Source organism: Bufo gargarizans, unplaced genomic scaffold (assembly GCF_014858855.1).
Source record: "Bufo gargarizans isolate SCDJY-AF-19 unplaced genomic scaffold, ASM1485885v1 original_scaffold_2062_pilon, whole genome shotgun sequence".
NCBI classification, from domain to species: Eukaryota; Metazoa; Chordata; class Amphibia; order Anura; family Bufonidae; genus Bufo; species Bufo gargarizans.
Window position 1 is genome coordinate 126,928 of NW_025334626.1, and position 13,775 is coordinate 140,702.

General features: G+C 43.4%; 2 protein-coding genes across 2 annotated transcripts in view; both read left to right on the plus strand.

Moving 5' to 3' along the window:
• Window positions 1-5,401, plus strand: part of LOC122923924 (complement component C9-like) — a 30,405-nt gene extending 25,004 nt beyond the window's left edge. The window contains exons 8-11 of the mRNA XM_044274797.1: window positions 579-707; window positions 1,937-2,112; window positions 2,876-3,104; window positions 5,088-5,401. Of these exons, the coding sequence (XP_044130732.1) occupies window positions 579-707; window positions 1,937-2,112; window positions 2,876-3,104; window positions 5,088-5,245 (692 nt within the window). The 3' untranslated portion in view covers window positions 5,246-5,401. The remainder of the gene's footprint in view (window positions 1-578; window positions 708-1,936; window positions 2,113-2,875; window positions 3,105-5,087) is intronic.
• A 2,933-nt stretch (window positions 5,402-8,334) lies between these two features.
• The window catches only part of LOC122923923 (complement component C9-like), a 32,624-nt gene continuing 27,183 nt past the window's right edge, over window positions 8,335-13,775 (plus strand). Inside the window, exon 1 of the mRNA XM_044274795.1 lies at window positions 8,335-8,362. Coding sequence (XP_044130730.1) covers window positions 8,335-8,362 — 28 coding nt within the window. The remainder of the gene's footprint in view (window positions 8,363-13,775) is intronic.

Genomic DNA, 13,775 nt, shown 5'->3' on the forward strand with positions numbered 1-13,775 from the left:
TAATTCATGTCTTAAGGAAGTTGCACAATTCTTGTTTTCTGTTAGCTTTTCTGTATAGAATGGGATACAATGAGCAGAGTCATCTCATTATTATTAGAGGATTAAGAGCAAATGACAGTACTGTGCTGCTGGAGGCCTAGATAAGGCAGGATAATAACACTATACACACAGATATAGGTCTGTTTGCAGCTCCCCTGTCATTCCCAGGTCTAGGGGAAAGGCTACAGTCCATAAATATAAGCCTGTGGCTGAGATGCTGCAGCTGCATCCCCCCCCCCCCCCTCCTTGTCTATTCACTATTTTACACTCAATGGATTTTTTTTTGTAACTGAGGAGGTTACCAGTCATTTATAGATTTATAATATATTTACACCACTTATTACTATATCTGTCCATATCTATATGACCTTATTTACCTGTTTGATGGTTGAAGCATCTCACTCCTCACTTTGTGACCTAGGACATTTGTAAATGGCATTAGAGCAGTTCATTCTCATCATATACCTCGTGTGTGATTGTAATGATGCAATCTGTCCTCTTGAAATCCGGACCCTGACAAATTATAAATTACATTGCAGAGATCACACATGCAGATGTGAAATCCTGCCTTGGCTACAATATTGGAGTAAATCTGGCAGCCGAAGGAGTTAAGGGAGACCTGAATGTGGATGGTTCAAAATGTGAAAAAGTCCTAGATTACCAGAAGGGTAAGTATATACTTATGGTGCATCTATAGCGTTCATTTCATATTGATGATCAGCGGGGGTCCGACAAAGGCACCCCCGCAAATCAGCTGTATGAGGAGACAGCACGTGGAGGTGCCGGGTGTGGGATCTGATATAATAGAAAAAGCCTTGAACCCCTTTAATTTCAATAGAGAGGAAAATAAGCTACTACCAGACCTTAATGTTCCCCTCTAGATTCTTCTGTCCTCTCAAGAATCTTCTATTTCCTCCAAACTCTTCCGCCCCCTTCCAGGTCTCTTTCTCTCTAGACTCCTCTGTCTCTTCTACACTGCTATATACCCATTGCGGACTCCTCTGTTCTCCAAACCTCTCTGTCCTCTCCAGCTCTCTTTCCCTCAAGACTCCTCTGTCTCTTGCAGACGATTCTGTCCTCCAGAACTCTCTGTTGTCCACCAAAATCCTTTGTCACCCTCTAGACTTCTCTGTCCTCTACAGACTGCTGTCCCCTCCAGACTGCTCTGTCCCCTCCAAACCTCTCTGTCCCCTCCAGAATCTTCTGTCTCCTACAGACCCCTCTGTCCCTTTCAGATCCCTACTTCCACCCCAGATGGCTCTGTCCCCCTACCCAAGACCTTTTTTCTCCTCAAGACCCCTCTGTCTCCATCAGATTCTTCTGGCAGTGGCTCATCTTCCATGCAAAGAAAGGATCAGGCAACTTTAACATGGCTGACCCTTCTATCTCCTCTCTATCAACCTTATATTATACAGCGTTAATCCAGTAGAAGGAAAAAGTATAGCCTTGTCAAGTAGATCATCAAGCTGTGGTCGCGTAGTGCCCCCTTCCTCCCTGTAATCACAACCTGCTTGCTAGAACGCATGGTAAATATAGAGACGAGAGGCAACAGTCGATTATGCCCATTTCTGCTATGAAAGAGTAATGCTTGCTCTGTAATACCATTGTATTATATATACTGCCATTCACTTGAATTCCTAGCATGTAATACTGCTCCCTTCATCTAGAGATGCTACAGAGGATATATGTATGACTGGCTTCAGTTTCCCCTGGAGATAACACCTTTATTAATGCTCACACAAACTTATCTTCTGGGCCCTTGTCCACATGCACATATCACGTGTCTGCCCCGGAATCGATCTAGAACTGCATTTAGTTATGATAGATACAACAGCTACAATGTAACTACTGTATATCTATAGATCTACCTGTGTAACTTCTTTATCTCTATTTTCAGAGAAGCTGGATAAATCTGGTATCATCGACAATGTGGTGTCTCTCACGGAGGGGGGAACTGTGGCTTTTGCAGCCAAACTCGATGCAAAACTTCTGCATAACAAACAAGTTGATATTGATGATTTTGTGGAGTGGTCTTCTTCTTTGGTAGATGCCCCCATAATTATAAAACAGAAGGTAAGTCACTCAGCTTGACTGATGTTACCTTACAATTAGCAGGTGCCACTACTAATGGCAGGGTTCATGTCACATTATCAAACTGGATTGGGCTAAACTTGTGAGTACAGTCTAAGGAATTGTTTGAACCCTGTACAGGGATAAGGTCTTCATTGTAAGAAATCTTTAGGTCACAACCACAGAAGCAGTCCTGTGGCACCAGGACACTGTCCAAAATTGGTAGGCAGAAGTTGAAGTCAGGTGGATGGAAATAAAGGTAGGTGGAGTTCAGGAAACATGGTAACCAGGCAGAAGATCAGGACAGGCAGAAGACAAGTAGTGAGATCAAAAGAGAAGCCAGTTTGGAAGCCAGGAATAAGATTCAGCAGGATACCTTAACAGGGTACAGGAACCAAAATAGACCTATTGCTCAGGCACTGAGAGAGAGGCCCTGGATTAGCTGGACATTGGCTGAATAATTAGACCTTTGCATGCATTGTCTCTTTAAGAGCCAGAAGTCAGCATGCACATGTTAAGGAGGAGTAGGGAGCCTATCATGAGAGCATGAAGTGAGATGGTAGGCAAAACCCGGTAGTCCTTGGCTGGAGTATAGCAGAGACATCTTATACACTTTGGATTAGTTCCATATCCAGAACTTCTCCTATGCTGCACCCATCCCATGGAACTGTTTGCTTCTTACCATTAGACCTTGATTGTCCACACTTAGAAGACGAGTCCATTTCTCTCATCTATAATCGCTTTGCTTGTCTTTTTGAACCCACAGCCTTCACCTCTTCATACTCTGATTCCGATCGATCTAAAAGACGCGTACATTAAGTCGCGTAATTTGGAAAAAGCCACTGAGGAATACATGAATGAGTACAGCACATGCAAATGTCAGCCTTGTAAGAACGGCGGTACTGTGATGGTGATAGATGGGGAATGTTTGTGTAAATGCCCCGAGCGGTATAAAGGTTTGGCATGCCAGACACCAAAGAGTGAATTATATGATAGTAAGTATTTCATAATAATACGTGGTGTATTCAGAGCGTCCAAACCAATAGGTCAGGACACAGCTCTCTATCAGGATTCCTACCAAATTATTCATCACTCTAAGCCCATGAGTATGCTTTCTCTATGAGTGGGAGAGGAAGCAGGACTCACAGGCTTTCTCTATGAGTGGGCGGGGAAAGCAGGACTCACAGGCTTTCTCTATGAGTGGGCGGGGAAAGCAGGACTCACAGGCTTTCTCTATGAGTGGGTGGGGAAAGCAGGACTCACAGGCTTTCTCTATGAGTGGGCGGGGAAAGCAGGACTCACAGGCTTTCTCTATGGGTGAGCAGAGGAGCAGGACCCACAGGCTTTATCTAAGAGGGGTTGGGGGAAGCAGGACTCACAGGCTTTCTCTATGAGTGGGAGGGGAAAGCAGGACTCACAGGCTTTCTCTATGAGTGGGTGGAGAAAGCAGGACTCACAGGCTTTCTCTATGAGTGGGAGGGGAAAGCAGGACTCACAGGCTTGGGGGAAGCAGAACTCTAAAGGCGGGTTTACACCGCACAATGTTACAGCCGATTGTCGGGAAGGAAACGTTCCTTCCCAACAGTCGGCTGCTTGTTCAGTGAAAGAGACTGCTGCATTTACATGCACCAATCTCCTTCACAATAAGAGGACAATCCCTCGTCCCCATACAGAATCATTGTTTCTGGGCAGCAGATCGCTGTTTAGACTGTATGATCTGCTTCCCTGAAATGATGATTGATGTGCCTTCACGAATTTCAGGATCAGTAATCGGCGAGACATTTAGATGGGCAGATTGTTGGGACCAAACATTCACAGGAACGGTCATTCTGGATAATCTGCCCAAAAATCAGGCAGTCTAAATCCACCTGAGGTCACTTCAGCAAATAGCATTTATTATATAGATATCGTTAATAAAAGGCACTTATTAATGTATTGTGATTGTCCATATTGCTTCCTTTGCTGGCTAGATTGATTTTTTCCATCACCGTACATTATACACTGCTCGTTTCCATGGTTATGACCACCCTTGCATATTATAAAAAGAAGCACCAGCCTATCTGCGTTCCCACGGTCCCGGCCACCAGAGAGGCTGGCATTTTTTCCTGTAGTGTGCAAGTACAACCACCATTGCTGGATTGCAGGGTGGTCGTAACCATGGAAACGAGAAATGTATAATGAAATGGAAAAATGAATCCAGCCAGCAAAGGAGGCAATATGGATAATAAACAATACATTAGTAAGTGGCTTGTATTCACTTTCTCTACATAATAAATGCCCATGGCTGAAGTGAGAGAACACCTTTAAGGTTTTCTCTATGAGTGGGTGGGCGAATCAGGACTCACAGGCTTTCTCTATGAGTGGGTGCAAGAAGCAAGACTCACAGGCTTTCTCTATGAGGGGGTGGTGGAAGCAGGACTCACAGGCTTTCTCTATGAGAGGGCGAGGAAGCAGGACTCACAGGCTTTCTCTATGAGAGGGCGAGGAAGCAGGACTCACAGACTTTCTCTATTAAAATCAAATCACACAGTACTATATATTCCAAGATCAGCCTTTTCCGTCTACCTAGTGCTGCCCTCAGAACCGAACATAGCTGCTTTAAGAAAAAATAGATCTAGAATCATAGATCAGTTCACCTGAAAGGGAATCTGTCACCAGCAACATAGCTGTTGTTCACCTGATTAAAACACTGTATTTCTTTTGTTGATCTGGGACTCCCTTCCTGAGTTATGATTATTTTTCTTTACATGCAAATTAAGCCTTTCGTGCAATGAGGGCACCACCATTGCTCTTGTTGCACACAACCTTTCAGTGGCCAGCCCCTCCCTCGCTGCATTGCCACTGCCTGGCCCTGTCAATCAAAGCATCAAGGGAGGAGCTGGCCACAAAAGGGAGCAGAGTTTGGGTGCAGCAACAGCAATGGTAACACCCTCATTGCACCAAAGGCCTTATTTGCATTGTAATCTGTATTTTTACAGACCCTTCTGATGCTGTTGATGGAAATTGGGGTTGCTGGGAAGACTCATCATCCTGCGATGCCGGAGAAAAAACTCAGACTCGTCAATGTGACAACCCTGCTCCAGAATCTGGTGGTAAACCCTGCCAGGGGGATAAGATCCGAAAAATAATCTGCTGATCAGAGGATGTTTCCTGTGCAAGCAAAGGGCGCTCTGTCCACTCCTACAATAATCATAAGATAGACAGACCTGCAGCTGGATAACCGGCCGGACACCACTCATCAATGATTTGTAAAGAGTTTTGTGAAATGCAGAAATAAAAGTTGATGACATCACCTTGTGATTTACATGATCATGAATCCTTACTGTGTATCCCAGGAAACCCCTCTATCTTTTACCATCATATAAGTGAAAGATCCTGTGCTGATTTATTCTATGTTCTTTATAAAGCTCCATTCCATAGACCTAGAGTTTAATTATGTCTTCCTGCAGTCACCACTAGGGGGAGCTCAGAACAGCACTCAGCTGATTGCAGGGCCTGCAGGGCACTAGCACTAGGCACCTAACAGGGCATGAGAATTTTTTTTCTTTCTTGGGGTACCTATTTTCTGAAGCTGTTTCCTTATCCGACATCTTATTTGTGCATCAGGGGGACATTCATGGATTCTTATGATGTTCTCTCCTTCACACAATGCTGATTGTTGTCTTTGCTTTTGGAGGGTTCAACAGGTCAGATTCTAGACCTTCCCCCGATGTTGAAACCAAGCATCTAATTCCTATGTAAATAGCACACAGAGGGCTGGTACATTCTGTATACTGTGTAGCTGAACATTACCAGCTGTACAACCCTGAGTAAATGCCAGGTCATCCGATGGGATATATGGAATATATAGGTCACATCATCAGGGACTATTGAGGAATTACAGGGGTCTTCTAGAAAAAAAATGCTGCAATTGGGTCTGAGAAAGTCTGAGAACTAACGTCTTGGGGGCAGCAGGTACATCCATGGTATCTTCCATCTTCCCATTACAAGTATTTTATTTAGAGGTTTTTCAGGTTCCGATATTGATGACTTGTCCTTAGGCGCTGAAGGAATTGTGACATTCATTTTCATATCTGTAAAGAATAAATCAAGGCAACTGGACGTACTGTAGATTTCTTGAAAACGTTTCACTCGTTCTTCCAACGAGCTTTCTCAATTCTGAGTGATTGTACAAAAATTCTGGGAATAAATATGTAACTGAATCCACATCTGGTAATTATACCCAGCATTGGGTCAAAGGTGTTGATTCCATTATCCTAATTGGAGTCAGTAGGTGATAAAGACTTCCCAGAAAAAGGTGTCAAGACAGCATTATACGTGGCAGACAATAGATGTCTAACCCCCCCACCTCTATTCAAGCTTGGCTTCTCCATTTTTACATAGATGGCCTCCTTCACGCCTCGTTTGTACCAATCGGCCTCCTTATCCAAAACACGTACTTGACTGTCTTCAAAGGTGTGACCTGTTCCTTTTAGATGTAAGTACACGGCTGAATCTTGACCAGAGGTTTTGGCTCTTCTATGCTGGGCCATACGCTGATGTAGTTGTTGTTTTGTTTACAGATATATACCATGACCTGGATAAATGAGAACCTTCACAGACATTCATTTTCATGCTTGGTCAGATCTATTGATGACCTTTCCATTTGAACACCTTCTGGTTAGTTCATTTAATTTACATTTCTAGGAAATCTCATCATAATTGACACCATCAAGATTCCCCATAGAGGGGGGGGGGGGGGAGGGGGGCATACAGAATACTCGTACAGAAAAATTTTGAACCCCCTCCCTCCAAGTCATGAATGGGTTAAACCCCCCCCCCCAAAAAAAATGGTCTATGGGACCAGCAATCCCTTTAGGGGTCCCTAACTGATATTTAAAATCTTATCTTTATTGGGTTCGTTTAAAGACATACACACATAAAGAAAACACCGTTGAAATTCTCAGAAATCAGTGAGGTATTGGGTAACGATTTGTATTATCACTGGTTGCTAGCCAATGGCCTACTTTTTATTCCTTAATGCCTTTGGGGTGCATAGATTGGAATGTATTCCAATTTGAGCTGTAGTGGTATATGATATCATTAATTCTGAGGGGGTTGATATCATCCACCTTTATTTGTGGGGTTTATTATTTTCACTTGGTTGCTATATTACTGATCCTATGTTATGAACATTTCAGGAGGAGTGTATTAGTGTAGTGTTTTAGACAGTATCAGTGAGGAGCCTAGGGCATGCTATCAGCTGGCCCCATAGACCATTTGTGTATTGTATGCATTTGTGACCTCCTCTAGAGAATGATATTTGCTCACATTATCTACACAGTGCATTGAGGTCAGATCCTGGCTTTTGTTGAGTTGGTCAATGTCTACAGCTTACACAACAATGAAACAAAGGAATTCCAAGATCGTATATCCTAGTAAACCCTATACATTGGGGGAGGAATCTTCCCGGAGACTTCTCAGTGCATGTAAGGCTACTTTCACACTGGTGTTTTGGCTTTCCATTTGTGAGATTTGTTCAGGGCTCTCAGACGCGGTCCAAAACGGACCAATCAGTTTTGCCCTAATGCATTCTGAATGGAGAAAGGATCCGCTCACAATGCATCATTTTGCCTCCGTTCCGCCTCCATTCCGGTTTGGAGGCGGACACCAAAACGCTGCTTGCAGCATTTTGGTGTCCGTCTGCCGAAACTGAGCCAAACGGATCCGTCCTGACTCACAATGTAAGTCAATGGGGACGGATCCGTTTTCACTGAAACAATATGGCACAACAGAAAACGGATCCGTCCCCCATTGACTTTCAATGCTGTTCAGGACGCATCCGTTTTGGCTTTGTTAAAGATAATACAAATGGATCCGTTCTGAATGTATGCATACGGTTGTATTATCTGAAAGGATCCGTCTGTGCAGATCCATGACGGATCCGCACCAAACGCGAGTGTGAAAGTAGCAAAAGGGGTTGTTTCACAGCCAAAGGCGTTGGATACTTGCCCAGGATGGATGGTGGTCTCAATGTTGAGCTATATCTCAGTATCCTACAAGTTGAGTTACTTCGTACACTCGAGTACTATGGGTATGAAAAGGACGACAGTGTTCTAGCAGGACAGCGACCCGAAGCATACGTCGAGATTGGCGAATAAATGGTTCAATGACAATGAAGTAGAGGAGCTGGATTGGCCCCCAAAGTCCCCGCAACTGAACCCAATCGAACACTTGTGGGTAGAGATGAAGAAAAAGCTGGGTTTGTACCAAAGTGAGTCGACCAGTTTGCATCAACATTGGGAACGTGTAGATGAGACCTAGGAACAGATTTCAATCGAGACATGCTTGTATCTGATCAAGAACATGTCCAGCAGGATTCAGGCAGTGCTGAAAGCCAAAGGTGGATTTACAAAATACTAATAAAATCATAAAAATTTGAATTTAGAATTTTAGGAGCAAAACAGTAACAATGCAGTTATATGAGAAGACTCTCCAGAACTAATCATATGCTAAATACAGTCATGTTAAAAAATTAGGACACCCTTTGAAAGCATGTGGTTTTTTGTAACATTTTTAATAAAAGGTTATTTCATCTCCGTTTCAACAATACAGAGAGATTAAAGTAATCCAACTAAACAAAGAAAACTGAAGAAAAGTCTTTTCAAGATCTTCTGTAAATGTCATTCTACAAAAATGCCTATTCTAACTGAGGAAAAAGATAGGACACCCTCACATGTATTCCCTCTTAAATTGGCTCAGATCTCACACAGGTATATCACACCAGGTGCACATAATTAGTAGATCGTTACTCTGCATGTTGAATGAGGCTTGCCCTATTTAAACCTCAGACATTTAGTTTGGTGTGCTCCTGACTGTTGAAGTGAGAGTGAGCACCATGGTGAGAGCAAAAGAGCTGTCAGAGGACTTCAGAAAAAGATTGTAGCAGCCTATGAGTCTGGGAAGGGATTTAAAAAGATCTCAAAAGATTTTGAAATCAGCCATTCCACTGTCCGGAAGATAGTCTACAAGTGGAGGGCTTTCAAAACAACTGCCAACATGCCCAGGACTGGTCGCCCCAGCAAGTTCACCCCAAGAGCAGACCGCAAGATGCTAAAAGAGGTCTCCAAAAACCCTAAAGTGTCATCTCGAGAACTACAGCAGGCTCTGGCTACTGTTGATGTAGAAGTACATGCCTCTACAATCAGAAAGAGACTGTACAAGTTTAACTTGCATGGGAGGTGTGCAAGGAGGAAACCTTTGCTTTCCAAGAGAAACATCGAGGCCAGACTGACATTTGCCAGAGATAAAGTTGACAAAGACCAGGACTTCTGGAATAATGTTCTTTGGACAGATGAGTCCAAAATTGAATTATTTGGACACAACAGCAGAGGACATGTTTGGCGTAAACCAAACACAGCATTCCAAGAAAAGAACCTCATACCAACTGTGAAGCATGGAGGTGGAAGTGTCATGGTTTGGGGCTGCTTTGCTGCAGCAGGACCTGGTCAGCTCACCATCATAGAATCCACGATGAATTCTACTGTGTATCAGAAGGTGCTTGAAGAACATGTGAGACCATCAGTTAGAAAATTAAAGCTGAAGCGGAACTGGACCATGCAACATGACAATGACCCAAAACATACTAGTAAATCAACCAAAGATTGGCTGAAAAAGAAGAAATGGAGAGTCCTGGAATGGCCAAGTCAAAGTCCAGATTTGAATCCCATTGAGATGCTGTGGGGTGACTTGAAAAGGGCTGTACGTGCAAGAAACCCCTCAAACATCTCACAGCTGAAAAAGTTCTGCATTGAGGAGTGGGGTAAAATTTCCTCAGACCGATGTCGAAGACTGGTAGATGGCTACAAGAACCGTCTCACTGCAGTTATTTCAGCCAAAGGAGGTAACACTCGCTATTAGGGGCAAGGGTGTCCTATCTTTTTCCTCAGTTAGAATAGGCATTTTTGTAGAATGACATTTACAGAAGATCTTGAAAAGACTTTTCTTCAGTTTTCTTTGTTTAGTCGGATTACTTTAATCTCTCTGTATTGTTGAAACGGAGATGAAATAACCTTTTATTAAAAATGTTACAAAAAACCACATGCTTTCAAAGGCAAATATATGTAAGAGATAGCCAAGAGGATTGTCTATAAAATAATGGGAGTCTCACGTTGGAAGCTGTAGTGGGTGGGGTGGTGAGATATGGAGCCTGGTTCTCAGTGTATGTTCATACGAAAAACAAGGGTAGAATTTTTTTTAACAAACTGCCCAGTTTATTATTACAGATGCATCTTGTTGCTGAGGTGACTTCTAGGCACAGAGGCAGGCAAGCAACTAGCCTTGTTCCCCATGGACCAACCTTCTTGAAGTGGTGAGGAGACCCCCATAATCAGTCATCTTGCAGGGTCTTGCTGCTGTCTGCCACTGTGTGAGCATTTGTTGCTGGCTCACATAACTAGAGGTTTAAGACAAGTCAGTCAGCAAAGTACCCACAGGGGTAACAGGACAGAACAGTCTGAGGCTAGGCAGCAGGCTACTACCGGAAAAATATGTTCTGCGCTGTGTTGGTGGATTTGCAAATGAGGGTCAGGTAATCATTGCATGTAGCTGTATATTGAGCCCTCAATATGAATTTTACTGATGGGCCCTAGGCATCCCAGTCGGACACTGTGCAAGGGAGTGGGCTCACTCACTGCCATGAATAAAGAATGGAATCAAATCCTCCTCCAAAAGCAACTTCTCCCAAGCATCCAGGAGCAACTTCTTACAGCTATCCAGGAGAAACTTCTCCAAAGCTCCCTGGAGAAGCTTCTCCCAACTATTCAGGAACAACTTCTCACAAACATCCAAGAGAAACTTCTCCAAACAATCCAGGAGCAGCATTTCCCAAACATCCAAGAGCAACTTCTTCCAACCATCTAGGAGCAACTTTGCCCAACCATCCAAGAGCAACGTCCCCCAACCACCTAGGAGCAACTTCTCCCAACCATCCAAGAGCAACTTCTCCCAACCATCTAGGAACAATTTCTCCCAACCATCCAGGAGCAATGTCTTCCAACCATCCAGGAGCAATCTGGTGATGACCTATGCTTTTTCTGGCTTGATGGAGACCATGTCTCAGGGCAAAAGTTATCCTATTAAGAACCTGAGGTCAATCCTCAAAAAGTGGCTGGAGAAACAAAAACATAGAAATTGTGATAATCTCCAAGCAATTCCCCCCCCCCCCCCCCCCCATGGAAAAACTGGGATTTGGATAGTCAATAACTGGGCCGACCAAGAGCTAGAAACCAATACTAGCGTTGTTTGGATCCGGCAAAACGTATGAAAACGGGAACCTGTTTTTTCCAGATCCGTTGATATACCGGATCCGTATCATCCGGTATCATCCGGAATAATGGATCCAGTATTAATTTTTTTTTCAAAGATCAAAAGGGAAAATAGTTCCTCCTATGTCCCGGTGCACGCGCAGACCGGAAAACCGGATCCGGCAATGCGGCAATTTCCGGAACACTTGGTACTGGATCCGGATCTGGATCTCTATGGAAATTAATGCCGGATCCGGCAAGAGCAGTAGTGTTCCAGGATTTTGGCCAGAAAAAATACAGCAGCAAGGTGGGGTATTTTGTCCGGTCAAATACCGTACAAGAGACGGAACGTAAGACAGGATACATACTGAACGGATTGCTCTCCATTCAGAATGCATTAGGACAAAACTGATGCTTTTTATTCCGGTACTGTTTTTTCTCCCATTTATTTTACTTTTACTGTTTTGTTATTTTTACTTTGTCTCATTTTATCATTGTCTGTTTTTTGTAAGACCTGCACTATTTCTGTGTATAAAATATTAACTTTATAAGTCCGCCTTGTTGCTCTGAAGAATGCATAGCCTGATTGTGTGATCGCTTGTGAGCAGAACGTATATACGTGACTTTTGCAACATTTCCGGCTTGCGTCAAAGTCGGTGGTGGCAGCTAGTGTTTGGGGTGTTGGGTCTGTGCGTGTTTGGGGGGGATCTACGCTCACTTTGCGGCCTGAGTGTGTGGTGTGCGCGGAGTAAGAGCTTGGAGGTAGTCTGGACCATGGCAAACCCATCCCTGGTCGCGAGACACGGTGGTGCGTATCCAGGACGCCAGGGCGGACTACAGAAGTCTTAGAAGGTTTAACGCTGGAAATATTGAGTCTTTGCAGAAACTTGGTGGATTTGCCAATAAAGTTATAAAACTTATGAAATGTTTATAATTTTCCTTCAGTTACTATAGAAACATCTGACAAAAAGATCCAAAAACACTGATGCTGCAAACTGTGTGAAAGCCCAAATTTTTGTCAGTTTTCAAAACTTTTGGCCAGGGCTATACGAATATTTGTATATGCTAACGCCGGGGGATGGACACCATCCTCCCATGGGTCTTAATTCAGACAGTGGGCGGGGGGAGGGGGGTCTTGTGTTTAGGTTTCAGTTAATAAGTGACAGTGGACACTATATATACAAGTGACATTGTGAAACCTCACCTAGAGCTCATCCCCACCACCAGGCACCATGGCCGGCTTGTACTACCTACCTGGGGTGATTGTGGCACTCTCTCTGCTGTGCTGTGGGGTCTCGGCGTCCGATGAGGCAGGGTAAGTTTATGAACCTCATTGTTTTGTACTACATTTCTTCCCTACCTCACCATTACCTATATATATAGTATTCGGTAGACAGCGGAGGGGACAACCGGTATGGCCACCAGCTATGACAGAGCCATTGGATGGGTGGTTTGCGAGAAAGTAAAGATTTTTAGCTCTATCGGTGGAAAATTGTAAAGAAAATCAGCCAATCAGAAATTTTCTTTCGGGACATGTGATGCATGATGCAGGTGCGCTATGTAGATCATTACTGCGCGGTTCTGGTGCTGTTCCCAGCATGGAGGGTCCTGGACAGACAGAATTACGCAGCTACATACCGTAGATTTGTGCTATGCGTGAAAGACCCCGTACTTACCATGCATTTCAGATTATAAGACGCGCACAGGTTTAGGCAATAGAAAATAAAAAAAGTATTACATTTCCTAATGGATTAGTTTTTTTCATGTCCCTAGACTGGTGGTCTGGGGGAACTCGTCTGGGGTAGAAGAGAGGGTAAATATATTAATCTCTGGGGATCTAGTGATAAATAAAAGCTTCTAGTGTATAGGTCTGGTGATCTATGGTATATTATGGGTTATAGCCTGTACTATGTTGGTCTAGTGTAAAATCTAATAATAATAATATATAATAACAATAAAATCTAATAATGATAATATTTTTTTCCTGGCCATGTAGTGCAAAGGTTTGGGTTAATGCTGGGTGATCTATGGAATATACCAGAAAACTATTGTGAAAGTTTAATAAATTCAAGTTACGTACATGATAGTTTGTGGGTCACTACATGAATTTCACTGCATGTAAATTTATACAATGACCGCTAGGAGGAGCTCACTACACATAGATTTATATAGTCACCACTAGAGGGAGCTCAGGAGATTACTACATATAGATATATACAGCCACCACTAGAGGGAGCTCAGGAGATTACTGCATACAGATATATACAGCCACCACTAGAGGGAGCTCAGGAGATTACTGCATACAGATATATACAGTCACCACTAGAGGAAGATCAGGAGATTACTGCATACAGATATATACAGCCACCACTAGAGGGAGCT